This window comes from Alosa pseudoharengus, unplaced genomic scaffold (assembly GCF_046254945.1).
Source record: "Alosa pseudoharengus isolate Yale_2024_CS ecotype anadromous, Long Island Sound unplaced genomic scaffold, YU_APseudo_1.1 YU_APseudo_1.1_scf_12, whole genome shotgun sequence".
Lineage (NCBI taxonomy): Eukaryota > Metazoa > Chordata > Actinopteri > Clupeiformes > Clupeidae > Alosa > Alosa pseudoharengus.
In genome coordinates, this window is record NW_027468587.1 from 20,971,085 (window position 1) to 20,986,946 (window position 15,862).

General features: G+C 43.0%; 1 protein-coding gene across 2 annotated transcripts; it reads left to right on the forward strand.

The window, feature by feature from the left end:
* Positions 1–1,818: 1,818 nt before the first annotated feature.
* Positions 1,819–14,483, forward strand: akirin1 (akirin 1). Of its 2 annotated transcripts, XM_076280454.1 has the most exons (5): positions 1,819–2,169; positions 10,670–10,816; positions 12,514–12,648; positions 13,608–13,679; positions 13,935–14,483. In XM_076280454.1, the coding sequence occupies exons 1-5, from the start codon at positions 1,965–1,967 to the stop codon at positions 13,943–13,945; spliced, it is 570 nt and encodes a 189-aa protein (XP_076136569.1). In that variant the 5' UTR covers positions 1,819–1,964; the 3' UTR covers positions 13,946–14,483. The 2 variants fall into 2 exon arrangements, with proteins under 2 accessions (XP_076136569.1, XP_076136570.1); XM_076280455.1 differs by lacking the exon at positions 13,608–13,679.
* Positions 14,484–15,862: the final 1,379 nt, after the last annotated feature.

Here is a 15,862-nt window from a genome sequence, read left to right on the forward strand (position 1 = left end):
TGACAGTTCTTGCAAAATAAAACACTCGCCTCAAAAGTTTTACTTGTGCTCAGAACCAAACAGTGTCAGAGTACTGATCCAGTGTATGATTGAAGTGTTTACTTAAGTTTACTTAATACTTTGAGCAGTATATTTTGCCTCCACAGATTTGCATATCAATGTTAGTGGAAAATTCTCAACTTTACCTGTCTTTCCCATCTGACCACTATTTCTGCATGGATTTTTGTGTGGGATACTTCAGTCTGGATGAAAGATTGACACCTTTAATTCAATCTCTCCAAAAATGATATTTTGGTATTCTCATCTATTCCCCAATAAATCAGCACCATGTGTGGCTCATCTTCACTGACTCCTGCTAAAACAATACATAACTTGGGTGTCACAATCAATGACCGACTACATTTCTCTGAGCACTCAGTCACCAAGTCAAGTGATGGTTTATTATCCTATACAATGATCAGAAGATCTGACCTTATCTAACACAATATGTCATACAACATCCTGTGCAGGCCTTGGTTCTATCCAAACTTGACTATTGCAATGTATTGTTAGCTTGCCTACCTGCTTCCGTAGTGAGACCATTACAGATGATTCAGAATGCAACAACCTATCTGGTCTTTAATCTGTCCAATTTAATCTTAATTAATCTGTTGGTTACTCTTCATGGCTTCATATGGCAGCCAGAATTAAATTCAAATGACTCACTCTGGCCTATATGGACACTCACTGGATCTGCACTTTCTTAATTTCATTATTCAGTTCATTGACTCCTCATTGGTGGAATTATTTACCTAATGCTCTTTGTTATAGCTTTGGGATCTTCAAAAACCGTCTAAAAACTGTCCAAAGACAGTCCTTTTTCCCCTTAGTTTGTATATGGTTATGGTTAATGTTAATGTTATTTTTCTGTTAAATTCGATTTAATCTATTAAGAATATTAGTATTTTTATGCTATTTGATTTTACCAGAAGCTGTTCATTTTAATGTTAAAGTGATCTTTATGTAATTGCTTTTGACAAAAGCATCTGTCAGCATACAGCATCAATTCACCTTTGACCCCTGAGTACTGTCACAATGGCAATGACAATGTTTTGGATACACACACACATCATAACAGTAAGTTGTTCAAGAAATATTTCAGTGCGAACAGTGGAAATATAGCCTAGTCATATAAATTAAATATGTTGCCTAATACAGTAATCAGTTGAAATTTTACAAATGGCTAGTGACAATGGAAGAAGAGAGCGAATCGGAAGGTAAATGTTATAAACTGATGTGAAATGTGTTGAAATACGTGGAAGTAGGCTAAATAAAGATCATGACAGACTGTCGTCCATGGATTTTGATAATAAACAACAAAAACGGTATACTGTTTTAGAGGCCGCTCCTATTAGACACAGAATGAAATTCTCCTTTGTGTATAATTAACATATAAAGATACATAGTTGCCTAATTAATCTCTGTGGTTTGATGCTAACCAGCTAATTAATTGATCTGCTCATTTGAGTAAATACAACAACCAGCTAACTTGTAACTAGTTTGAGTTAGCTAGATTTAAAAGATTCTGTCAATACTGTAGGGGACATAAAAAAATTAGATAATTAGAACGTAGGGATTTTTCTTACATACTTGCTTCTATCAATTCATGCTACATTCACATACAGTATTTGTGAAAGTAATCGAGCCGTTGTAAGTAATTATACCAATGAATAAATAGTGCGGTTAAATAAATGTATGCGGCATTCCCCTTATTGGTATAATGGTACAGTCTCCCATTGTGACGTCGGGATTTTGATAGAAGCTTTGGCAGTTGGCAAACCAACCCGGCGTCAAGGGTGGTTGTTCAGGGGAAACGTCGCTGAAATTTGGACTAGCAATCAATTATTTTACCTCCTGGACATTCTTTGTACATTGCTGGATATCTTTACAAGTTCTTTGTTTTTCTAACTTCATTTTTAGCAACTATGGCGTGTGGAGCAACGTTAAAACGTTCCATGGAGTTTGAGGCCCTGCTCAGTCCTCAGTCTCCTAAACGAAGAAGGTGCAGTCCATTACCGGGGACCCCTGGCACTCCGTCTCCTCAAAGATGCAATCTTCGGCCGTCAACAGACAGTCCGTCGCTTTCTATGTCACCGCAGACCATGGGAGGAGAACAGAGGCTTACTCCTGGTAAGATGTTTAATAGAATTTTAACCAACATTAGCCGATATGGGGGAGGGGGCTGGGTGGAGTGGAGCTAACGCTAGCTTTAGCTATTACGCTAGGTTAACGCAGAGACATTCTCTGGTTAACGTTAGCACGAGCAAGAGGAAGTAGGGGGTCGGTCGCTAATGTAGACCAGTTGGCTAACAAGAACAAGGCAATGGAACGTTAACGTAGTAAAGCATGCTAAAAGTGTTCCCTTGAAATAACGTACAGTTTATGTGTGTTGGGAAGTGATCCTCTAACGAACGATAACGTGAACGTTAGCCACGCCAGCCAACCTTAATTTGCGTTAGCACTAGCGATAACATACAACCCCTGGATACGGCCATTAATTTGACCAATTTCTGTGCATTGTCGTTAATCTGTTGGAAAGGTAACGTTAAGTTTAGTTTAGCCACCGAGCTAATGTTAACGATACCTTTTTACATTAGCCATTAGATGTGTGCTTGGGTGCCGCTCCTTCCAAATGTGCTAACGGTAACATAAACTTAACGTTACATATAAGTTAAAACTAGCTGCCTTGATGTTAACATTTAACCCCATTGTCTAACAATGGCAAACCGACATACAATCAAACGAGGCTGTATAGAAGATAGCAAAATAACATTAGCTCAACACTAGGTAATATAGCTGCTACGCGATTTACCATCATTATTCAGGGATGGATTAATTTAAGGTTAACGTGAGTTGCTTTGATTTCGACAGGTCAGCGTTGCTTGCTATCCAGTCAGCTAGACATTAACGTTAACGTGAATGTTAACTTAAAACGATTAACAAGATGCAGATAACGCCCTGAAGACTTAACGTTTAATCGTTATGCCAACCTCAGTTACGTTAATATCGACAAGCTTACAAACGCAAGCAATTGGCACCTCTGCGAACAGGCATAACGCACCATGTTTATGGAAAGATAACATTGTGTCATGTGGATTGTTGGTATCTAGCTAGCTGCTGGTTAGCCAGCTAATGCTTCAGTCGCCATTAAGGTATGATCAATAAGGAGGGTCACGCCAGGGTGTTGAATATGGTTTAGTTACGGCACATCTTGTCAATGTTATTTGTTTTGGTCTAGGTTTCTGAGAATTGGATGATCCTTTGTCTCTGATCTGATGGCATGTAAGGGACCGAGTCGCTAGCTAATATTGGTTATATGTTAGCCGCTGTGTCTGCTTTATCGATGGGGGTTGGGTGTAGACTCCTCCTCATGCCGGCGTGTGTCGCATTTTAAATTCTAGGCTACTCTTTGAACCACATTTCATGATTGTGGAGAGGCTAGTTTTTGTTTTGGGATTACCAAAAAGCAGCTTCATCATGTTGTGTGTTTGCCAACTCCATTTGCCTCGCCAATCAAATGTTCTTTAAATTCACGTCGTCTTAGCTCAAGTCGGTGTCATTTAGCTTGTCCAGCTAGCGTGTATAGCTTTTCTTGGCTAGACAATTTGACTACTTGGTCTACTTGCCAAGTAAGAGAACGACTGTTTCATCTTACACTTTTGTCAAGTTTAGGATTGAAGGTGTCAAAGTGAAATGGCATAAGGTTGACATATTCGAGTGAACGCTAATGATATATATATATTTATATCATGCAGTTCGAGGGCTTGCTTGTGTCCAACTAGTCATTATTCCATTAGTGGTCCCATAAGCGCGAGTTTGCCAATAATTTATATCAAATGAGAATCTGTATATTTATCGTGATGTTTTTTTTTTTCAATTGACAAAAAGCATTTTAAATTCAGTTTAAGTTTGGAAGGCTAACGGCCATTGACCAAGCAAAGGGAAATCACAACCCTTTATTCCCCCACCCGTGTGCCCTGTTGCATTGTCTGGTGTGGGAAAGGACTGGGGGTTTTGTACCTTCTCGTTTTCCCCTGCTCGAAAAGGCATTGTTGTGCTCCCTTTCTGTTCGTGCTGCTGCAGCCCACCCATTTGAAAAGCTTCCCTCTGTCGGATTTGAATGGGTTTGGTGTGAGGCACGGCTACCAGAGATAATTACCTGGCTATCTCTCATGGGATCCAGCGAAGCGCATTATGCGCCGTTCCCGGAGAGGTTGAGCTATTTGACGGCAACTAATCCGTGCTCTACATGAATCCTAATTACAACCCTCACTCAACAATCCTGCAACATATCTGAATGGAGGTGGACAGGTTAAAATGTAAGATTTAAGCTTTTCTGAAACTCCAGCCTTTTGCCTGATTTTAGTACTCTATAATCCTTACTGTTCTTCACGCCTTATGCCAAATGCCAGTCCCAGAGCATGCTTTCCTTTTGACGCTTCCATTCACTGCCTCATTTCATCTAAAGATTCCATTGCTTTCTCTTGAGTTGTGTGTGCCTGCTCTCTCTGACATGTGTGGCATTTCAATGACTCAAAGAAATCTTATGTGTGGCCATGTTTTTTTTTTGTGTGTGGAGGAGGCCACCAGTAGTACAATCAGCTTTTGTTTTAGCAGCTCGCCTATCCTCATCTCTGGCGAGTGTATTAATGACAGGCACCTCCTCCACAGAGCCCCCCCCCCCCCCACACCCAAATCACATTTACCGGACTGTTCTAGGCACTGTGTGCTTCTCCTTTTACTTCTTTGTCACTTCCCATTTTCTATTTCGTGCACCCTGACTAAAGACTTCATGAATCCTGAAGGACATTTTCACCCTCACCTACTTCCTTGGTGGTCTTCTCACTTTCAGGGTTTCTGGGATTTCCAGCCCCTTGGAATGCTAACATGTGAAACTCTTAGCCCAAATCTTGTAAGCTCTGTGCTTCGCCAAACATTGTTGCCACATTTCAGCAAGCAGCAAGAATTGGGAAGTCCCTGTCTTGATTGGTGCGGTGGGTGGAGAATTACTCGTTTTGAATTGAGCTTGGGTCTGTTACGACCTGCCCCATAAGACTGCCAACCCCTGGGCACGCACTGTGTGGTAACGGCAAGTGTTGCCAAGTGAAAGTAAAACGGGACATAGTTCTGATGTTTCTTTTGGCAGTCTTGTTTGCCCCTCCCGGTGTTGTGGGGAAAATACATGAGTAGGTTTATATAGGATTTGGAAACAAAACGATAATGCTGCAGAACAAAAGCTGTGATTTTTAGACTTGTAGATGAGGTGCAGAGATGCCCAAATCAGTGAGACTACCATCCTTTATGGGGATGTGGGAATGTGATTGGACAAGCGAAGATGCGGAAAACTTGCGATGCGAGATTTGTCACACTTGGAGGTGTCGACAGTGGCATTAGCTGCTATGACTGAAGACGGGAAAGGAAGGGAAGCTGTTCTCGCCAGCTTTGTTGTCTCTGATGAAAGAGGTAACAAACCTCCCCTGCTTTCACTCTAAAACTTGAATAATCTCAAGCTCTTCCTGGGGAGTAGGCAGCCCTATCCTGCTGTTCGGAAGACGGACACTTCATCATTCATTCTCTCGACAGTAATTCTGCAGTTTTGGCCAAGTTTGGTCACCGACGTGCACACTGCACACTGTGTCCCATAGAGAACGGCAGTGTTTCTGCAAGTTCCTTCAAACCCACAAACCTCCCATCCCCACCCCCCCCCCCCCGGTCAGAGAGTTGATGGAGAAATAGACTCGGTAGCCTAACTGACACTATCATTATCATTACTGGACTGTCAAAACTGGCTCCAGCCTTCTTGCTGCAGCGTGACTAGACTCCGTAATGCAAGCCCCTCTCAAAGCCAGCGTTGCCAGAGCTGCCTTGCGGCTCATGTGTTGGGTCACACCTAGTCTCCTTCCCACACCTCCACATGCCTGTGGCAGTTACTCAATCTCATCACATCACCCCCCCACCCACCCCTCTTGCCTGGGGGATTTTGTGTTTTGTGGCCTCAGCAACAACCAGGGAATGCAACACTTGCTATTCCCTCACCCAATCAAGCCTCTGACGCATGCGTACCTGTTGATAAAGCATGTTTCTCTACTGAGAGTGCTTCTAAGAACAGCTGAGCAAAGCAGACAGGCCAGGGGAATAATGTTTTGAAGCACTTGTACATCTCTCTTGGCCTAGCGGTGTGATGTCAACAAGCAGACCTGGGTTTTTTTCCTTTTATCTCTCCTCTCCATGTCAGCTTCCTGTCTGATTTGTGTCTTCTTTGTACCTCCCTATTCATGAGCTGTGAATGCTGTGGAGTTCTCACTTCTGCAGAGCTTTGAGCACTAGACCTTTCTCTCTTTGCAAAGTTTGTCAGTTAAGCTGGTGAAGCGTCAGTGGCTGTTGTGTGGAGTTGTACTGTTGTCGTTGAAGCATCAGACGTGGCAAGTTTGCCTAGGGATCAGCCCTTTTAAGGTACAGCTTGATAAATGGGCCCTCGGCAAGCTTTCACTGTGAATTCAGTCTCCTAAAATTTCGTGTTGATACAAGATCTGTACTGCTTTTTTTTTGTTGTTCAAGTCATTCATATCCTGAATGGCTTCATTGCCAGAGTGCTGACAACAGCAGCATGCCACACAAAGCCAACAGCCCAGGGACGCCTTTTGTGTTATTTAATTCTCAAGTCATGTCCCATCTCTGCCGCTTCTGAGCCCCAACCCAGATTCCCAGCCCACTTCCCTTTTGGTCCTGGCTCACGCTCACGCTCTACTCTTGTTTCTGAATCACGATTTTAGAATCGGTGTATTAACTTTTGCATGCGCATCTCCAACAGTTCAATGTTTCAGTACTTTCTGTACTTAAACATTAAATTTCAGCCGAAAGCCAGATATCCCAAACTTTTTATGAGGGGTGTGTGTGTGTGTGTGTGTGTGTGTGTGTGTGTGTGTGTGTGTGTGTGTGTGTGTGTGTGTGTGTGTGTGTGTGTGTGTGTGTGTGTGTGTGTGTGTGTGTGTGTGTGTGTGTGTGTGTGTGTGTGTGTGTGTGTGTGTGTGTGTGTGTGTGTGTGTGTGTGTGTGAGAACTTGGGTTGACCTGGGCAATGGGCTTCCTGTGAGCTTAGGAGCCCTAAGTCCTGGCCGTATACATCAGCACTGAAGGGTGAAATGAGCCAGGCTGCCTTTGTGACCCCACCCTCCACCCCCTCAAGCCAAATCGGTCGCCTCTGCGCGCGCGCGTGTGTGTGTGTGTATGTAGGTATGTGTTTGTTTCGTTCTCTCTGCTTCCTTTCATACCATCATCTGTTTGCTTAATTGGTTGGTCTTGTCTGCAGGCCTGTCTAGAACTGTCCCCCTTTTTTTTTTATTCCACTTTCTGTCTTCAGCAAATATCTCTGATCACTTGGTTTTGCCACTGCAAGGACACTGTTGCCAGGCGACACCCCCGGATTGAAGACCAGTGACTTGGCATGGGCGGGTGGGGGGTGTTTAGCAGCAGGGGAAGGCCTGTCATTCAAGTGGCTCTCACCAAGCCTGCACATCCTTAAGGCACGGAGCCTGTGCTAATAAATTAGCTCCTTTTGTGTGCTTGATATACACCAATGCATTTGTACAGTATTAAGACCTAGTTCTGAAATGGCTGATGTCTTTGTTACAATGTGGATGACTTCAGCTTGAGTCCTTTGATCGTTCAAAAAATAGGTTTGTCTGAATCTTTGTTTGCTTGGCAGAATATACTGTCTCTTCCTTTACTTTTGCTTTTGTTTTGACAACAGAATTATGGTACCCGGCCACAGCTGCTCCGACTGTCATTTAAAGACCCTTCCTTGCGCAATATGACATCTGAGCCCATCAGGTGCTCCCCCACCCCGTGCATGTTTCCTGCTAGTCACCCACCATCAGTGACGTGGGGAGCGAGGGCCTCCCTCTTGAAGTGTTCCCACCCAAGATAAATGTGCCCCGGCACCTTCAGATAGAGGCCCCCGTGTGGAGCTGGCTTCTCCAGTCCTGGAATAAGACCCCCCCCCCCCCACCCATTCCTTTACTTGCTTCTCTTTCTGCTAAACCCCAGGTTCGTTCTGGTGACCTATTTTTCGTTTTCATTCCCCTCATTCCCCTCAAGCTATCTTTAAACCCCACTGATTCAGAGGCAGGATTTACCCCTGAAACCACAAAACATGTTTATTTTGAAAAGGTTGAGGGGGGAAAAAAGGGGTCGAATCGAAAGAGGGGGTGGAGTTGAAGACTGGCTATGGTCACAGCTGTGTGCGTGCACAGCTGTTTCGCTGCATCTGTCTCGTTAGTTTCTTTCTGTTTCTCTACACCTCTTTGACCCTCCCCACACACAAGCACAATCCCTTTTTGTGCCTAAACAATAAATGCATAAGAATTAATTGAAATATTGAGGCTGATACTACATGCCACATGTCATAGCCTAAAGAATAATGGGTGAAGGCCTGATTGGGTTGCCTTGCTTAATGTGGTTCTGGCTTGTATCCATCTTAAAGATCCCATGTCATGAACATTTTATCTCGCATGTTCTTATGGGCTGCCCAGGTCTGGAAACATGTGATTCAGTGAGCCATTCAAAACTCCCAATGTGATGTAGAATGGTGCAGCTTGTTGAATAAAACCAACTCCTGTTTACTCATCTGGACCAAGTCCGCACTCACCACTGAAGAACAAAAGTGCGAATGTTTGGTTTCATCTCGCAAGCTCAGGAGTCAGGACTTCTTACCAAAATGATGATTCAAAGTAATCATCAGTAAAAATAATGCAATATGCTCATGTTGGTCAAGAAGCAGGCACACAAAGGGGCGCTCTGAGTAGGGGTATTCAGAACTCGTATACAGACTCGTCTCGAACGATGTACGTCAGCAACGTAATGGAACGATACGACTAGCTGTTATGCTAGTTGACGGTTTCATCTTGCTGCTAGATGTGTCACTTAACAGTAGTTTATGTACAGTCTATGGACTAATACAACTTACCTGAAATGTGTTTAATCCTCTGATTTATGGTATTTTCATTGGCAAGGGAAGCTCAAGTAAGACCTGTTGCTGGTATGCTTGTACAATCCGGTGTGGCTGTAAATGGGCTAACGTCACTAGCGCGAATGATGGGTTTGTAGTCGTTGGAATTACGATCTTTCACAATGTTGTAATTCAATAGTTACGAAACAAACTGCAAATGTCTTTACATGAAAAATTGTCTTTAAAATTGACAAACATCATATGGGTAATTCAAGGCACAAGTCGATCAGGACCAGAAAATAATTTCTCTTTTGCCATTGACTGCCGTTCATAATTTTTTGAAAGATGGGTCCCATGGTGGCTAAGGGAAGGGGCGTGACTTCGGCTGTCTATATCCACGTGACCACGGACCCCCGGGTCCGATTCCGCACCGGGTCATTTCCCGATCCCATCCAGGGTTTCCCGCAGGAAATGTGTTAGTCAAGTGGTAGGTCGTAGGTCCCGGGGGGGGGGGGGGGGGTCTGGTGTATCGGTTGCCATCTGAGCAGTGGGGGTGGGGGGTGGGGGGTAGGGAGTTCTTGTATCGGTTGCCGTCGGTGGGGGTGTGTGGGTGGTGGGTGTTGGCGTCTTGTTTGTACGATACACTACAGACTCTGTATATTTAACAATTATTTATTAAACACTACATTATAAATAAATAACCAGCTTCTCAAAATAACAGTTAACAAAGAACAAAGTAACAACACCAAACAAACTATACAACAGTATACAAATATTTCTAAATATTTGTGTAATTTTTTTTTTTTTTTCTGCACTAGCTCTGATTCGGAGGCATATCACATATGTAAAGATTATAAAATCAAATTTTTTTTTCAATTCATGACACGTTTCTTCTTATTTTTTAATGCGTTCTGCGGCAGGCTTGTTTTGCCAAGGCGGCGCCTTGACTGCAAAGTTCTGCGGGAAACCCTGCCATCCCATCTCTCCCACTTGCTTCCTGTCACTCTCCACTGACATTAAAGGCTTAACAATCCCCCCAAAAAACTATGACTGTTTATTAAGCCGTATACAAATGTAATGCATGTTATTTTTAATTAAGACCCAGGTGTGTAACTTTGTATGTGATGTGAAGGGTTGTGGAAATTATATTAGGCCCTTAAAGTCATAGAAAATGGTTGAAATGTCTTGAATGAGAAGTTGGGTGGCGGTTTGGCTCGCTCTACCGGTTGCTCTGTACAGTTGATCCACAGGACCACAAGGTGTGTAGTCTAAAGTGTGCAGTGTTGAGCCTAGTGTTTGTAGGCCAAAAGACTGAACTGCGTCATGGTGGCAGGCATGTCTTGTAGAGGAAATGGAAAGCAGAGCGTCTTTGCTTCGCTCGCCTCAGTCACACAGTCTCAGCTGAAGACAGGAAGTGCCCTGTAGGCTGATACAGTGTGTTTGAGTCCATCGCTTGCTTTATGCCAAGGCTCAGCAACTGCAATAAAACGGAACTCAACAGTGGCATAGTTCTCCAAATGAAATAGGCCACGCACTTTGACCTCCTGTCATGAGCACTGACAGATGAGAGAAACTATGATTTGCATTTAATCTGTGTAGTCAATCTGTTAAAATACTTATTCTAATTTCTCGTTTTTTTTCTCTCCCATCCTATGTCCTCCTTTGTCTCCATTTCCCCAAACAGAGCAGATCTTCCAGAACATTCGGCAGGAGTATAGCCGCTACCAGAGGCGACGGCAGCTGGAGGGGGCCTTCAACCAAAGCGAAGCCTGCAGCTCCAGTGAAGGCCAGAGCCCCAACCCTGCGCTCATGCCTCCCAGCTCTCCCCCAGGTCAGTCAGCCAGCCAGCTGGACTGGCTCAACTACAGGTTTTTAGCGCCAATGGCGAGTAGATTTTTGCATTGGCGGCTGAATTATGGCAGGTACCGCGCCACTTTGGAAACTTCACGAGTCTTAGTTATTTGGTTACCGTTTTATGCTTCTTCTAAAAAAAACCAACATCTCACAATCTGCTAGCTGCCTGTCACCTGAATACACTGTATACACTGTAAAAAACGCAGTCTCTGTAAACAGCCCAGACTCCAAAAACGGCAACAAAAACTGCCTTGACCGTTTTTAGAGCCTGGGCCGTCTAGAGACTGCATTTTTTTTTTTTTTTTTCAGTGTTATCAGGGGACAGGCAGATAGCGTATCGTAAGGAGATGTTTGCTGTATGTGACAAAACATGTTTTGGCTTAGAAACCGTGTAACATCGCTTAGAGCACCTTTAAGGTCCATTCTGGTTAAAGCAATATAATGTAACATGCGCAGCAAAATGTTAATTAACATATTTCATATGAACCAGTGACTTGCAGTAGTAGTAGCTGCGGCATTATGGCGTCAACAATCTCTGTCCTAGAATTTCATCCATGACAGTAAAATAGGTGAAACTGACTGGATCAGAGTAGCTGTTTTGCTTTTAGGGTATTCCACCGATTGCTGATTTGTCAGCAATGCACACAAAACCTGCTTCTTTGGGTTCTTCACATCCATTTAAGGATCTATTACAATGCTTTTGCCCATTGATTAATTCCCTGACATTCTACTCTGATTTGAATACATAAATTAATCGCATCTTCGCTCCTGAAGTGCAAACCATGCTTTTTGCCACATTTCCAAGTTGTTAGAGCAACCAACCAAGATACCAAAATTATTTGCATGAACATGGGTAGATTTAAATTAATATTCCATCAAAGGGCATTTTCAAACTAGCGTGTTTGTGTGTGTGTGCCCGTATATTCTGGTTAATATGCCAGTGCTCTTTTGTGGTTTTTAGTGTAGCGCTGTAGCTGCCTGGCTGCTTAGAACTAGCAACTTGAGCTTAGGGTGGTCAAGTGTCATGTTCACTGAGGATAAATAAACTCTGAAGATTTCAGCTCTGATTATGTGCAATTGTGGGCCTTAATCATCTACATGTATGACTCCACCCCACGAAAGAAATCCCTCTTAAGAGACAACTAGTTCTCTTACTATACACAGGCACACGCTCTCACCCTCAAACATGCAGGCACACACGCATTCCTGTCCTGAGCAGGCGCCGTGTGCCCCCACCACCACACACACACACACACACACACACACACACAGCCCTGGGCTCCCTGGCCTGTAGCGCTGGGCGGCGGCAGCTGCATTGGGATCTTGGAGGGGCAGATTCATGGCTGGAATCTGACCTGCCTCATTGCAGCAGACGAGTTGAGCGGCTGCTGCTTCTGCTGTTGCTGCAGCACGAGATGACAAAAAGCAGGCAATAAATCGCCCCTCTGTGTACATCTATTTATGGCAAGGACTCTGTGGACCGAACGGCCCTGCACTCTTTCTGTATGTGTGTGTATATAAGCAGGTGACGTTGGGACACAGGGTTGCTTGTTTTAAAAGTCGCTTTGGACAAAAGCTTCTACCAAACACCTTAGCGATGACTATGATGAATGTCTGTGTAAGGGGCTCATGAAGTGGATTTGGTTCATTTACTGTTGTTTGTGTGTTGTGTAGGTGCCTCGTCTGTGAAGAAAGATCAGCCGTCATTCACGCTGCGACAGGTGGGCTTCCTGTGTGAGCGCCTGCTAAAGGACCACGAGGAGAAGATCCGTGAAGAGTACGAAAAGGTTCTCAACACAAAACTCGCAGGTGAGTAGCCTCCAGGCCAGGAACAGGAACACCCACGTGCACGGGTTGTAATGGAAAATACACCACCATTACTTGATGTTTCTGAAACCACTTTCTGCCTCTTTTAAGGTGAAAGTCCTGAAGGTTAACATTTGAAGTTGTTCTCCCAGGCTCCCTTAAAACTCGTTTCAATATTTAAAGGCAGTCCAATTACCAGTGCCCTCCATCAGTTGTTGCTCTCATTTAACTACAAACGCTTGGAGGAAATGTTCAGGAACGTTTTTCTCCCGCTGTTAAAGCAACTATACCCATGTGTGTATCAATTTGAGAGCATTTAATATAGACTACACACTGGCCTTTGTGTGCCTCTTTAGTGGTCTTCACAGTTTGTATTCAGTAATAATCTTGCCAAATTGACTATTAAATCTGAATAAATTGAAATTGTAAATCACAATCAAATTAAATCTAATCACAATATCCTCTGTCAGTAAGTTTCCTCTGTCAAGTATGTAGATAGCTTTCACAGACATATCAGGCATCCTTTAGGACTGGGAGAACAGAATCTCACTCGTAAAACAAGCTGAAATGGTGGCCAATAGGGAAGCCATTTTCTCTCCTTTTCACCTTCACTCTATTGAGAACTCAACTGTGTGTTTGTGGTGATTGTGAGTGCTGTGTAGTGGAGACTTTATGGGGCCTTCGTCATGTAAATGCAGGTAGAATGGCAGACATTTCCTCCCCCTGCTAAATGGCTTTTGCAGCCACAGGAAATAGGCCTGTGCAATATTGCGTTACAACCAGTAGAGGGCCCTCCCTCCCTCTGTAGGATGTCACAAATTTGTTATACAGTATATAAAGCTTGCCCTCATGACTAATATGGAGTCAAAATGAAAATTGTGTTTGTCTTCACTGTAGATATAATTGAAATGCTTGTTCCCACCTTTTGATCATTTGAACGCTTTTTACCCTCACCGTTACAGAACAATATGAATCCTTTGTGAAATTCACGCAAGACCAGATCATGCGAAAATACGGCGCCCGGCCCGCCAGCTGTGAGTACAAATGAGAACACACTCTAGGATGGCCATCAGAGCCCTGAGCAATACAGAGCAATTAGCGTAGCTGTGAAGAGATGCCATGAATGTCCTGGGAATTCAAATAAGTTAATATAGTATTGTTTATGGGTTTTTTTTTTTTGTAGAATTTCAGTGCAGGTCAGGTCTTCATTCATGTTATACATTTTCATCTAGTAATTCTCAAGTCCACTATGGTTAATATTTTTATGTCTTGTCTCTTATATCTTGTAGATGTCTCTTGAAGAATCTCCTCACTTGGTACCAGTCTGTCCTTCGATAACACGGTGGCTGTAATACCAGCTGCTTTTCCTTTCCTCTTTTATTTTCATTTTCATTTTCATTTTACAATTCTTGGGTGCCATTGTTAATCCACTTTTTTTTTTATTATTTTAAATCCCCAGAGGACTTTTGTCAGAACTTTTGGCCCGACAATAAACCCCTTTGAAAGTTTAAAGAAATGTAAATTTTCAAATTTTGATAATCCTCTCTCTCTCTCTCTCTCTCTCTCTCTCTCACACTCTCACTCTCTCCCCCCCCCCCCCCCCCCCCCAAAGTGAATCAGGTCTGTGTCTGTCGCGCTGTAGAAATGCTTGGCCGATGTGGTGGTTCTGTATACCAACCACTGACTTGCTGCAGCCGCTTTAACCAAACCCTGCCTTTCTCTCCACCTCACCACCCCTCTCTATCCATCCATTTTTCTTTCTTTCAAGTCTTTACCTGAGGATGTGGATTTCTCTTCTTTTTTTCTCCTTTTTGACAAATAAAGTTTCTGCAGTTTAATTTTGGTTGTGCTGTGTATTTTGTGTTGACTGTTATGTTTTTGAATAAAGTTCAATACAATGTAGAAATTTAAACTTTTGGTAAAGCAGGACCATTTCAATGCTAGAAAACACCTGAACGATTACTAAAATTACTACTTTGTGTGATCGCTTAGCAGTCATTCATGAAAAATTTGGTTTAAGGTTCTTCAGTTTATTGATGTTGCACATTTATGTGCAAACTGATTTGGTCACTGAAGGAAGGTACATTGTAGAAATTTAGTATCAGGCCATAAAAACAGGAGACCCCATGGCATATATTTTTCTCTGCCTTTATCTGTCACTCTGCAGTCGCTCTATTTTTTTGCTGCTAGGCAGTCATTTGCTTGGCAGTAAATCAGTTAGTCACACACAGTTCAAGGGTACAGGAGCTGAAGAACTGAAACGGTAGTTACTGCTATAGAATACTGGTGGAATGTGATCTGATAAACATCCGTTGAAATGAGTGCACTGGAACACGTGACACATCTGTCTATTAGTCTGAGTGGTGCCATCGCAGCCAGGTAGGCTTCTGTAGCCTACATGTAATAAGCATTATGCTATCATGATGGAATGCTAAAGAAGCCTAGACTTAGAGTTCACATAACATGCCACTTATTATGACCGCCGCTAGCGAAGCGGTCATATAGGGATTGTCAATTTTTTTATTTTTTTTATTTTTCCCCCAGTCATCTACTTCCTGAATTTTTGGTGTGTCTAAAAACCGTTCGTTATTTATAAACGGGGTCACCGGAGGAAAATAGGGGAGGGTCATGTCTTTTTTATTCTTTGTTGAGGGGAGGGTCACCCATCTTTTGTATTAATGAAAACCGCAAAAAATCAAAGTGGCTTGTTTGACTGTTGATTTCTGTCGCCATATAACGTTCTCTTTCGTTCCATAGCTCTGTCAACATTGAACAATGAAAATAAGGGAGATTTCCCGGGTTTCTCACGCAAAATACGGAAAATGTCAACATTCGTCCCCATTAACGTTGGAAGGGTTGGAGCAACAAAGTAGCCTACTTTATTCACGCCTAACAGCCTATATCCATTTGGCCAACTTTATCCAGCCCTAAAAAAGCTACATTTAACTTTGGTTTACTTGTAGTTTACCGTGTAGCCTAACTTTAAACAGTGTGCATGCTTAACATACCCTAAAGCATACTTGTGCTTCATTCATCCACACATCCAGCTCCTAACGTTTTGACAAGCATTTCTACCAATTGACCTTGTTCCTGCCCATCTCTAGCTTTGCTGTCTCCATCCTTTCTGTTTTTGTTGTTTGCAAAAAAATATATAGTATTTATTGGTAACCAGCAACAAGTGCAATTTGTTATTCGCTGTCATTCTCTCTCCTGCCAA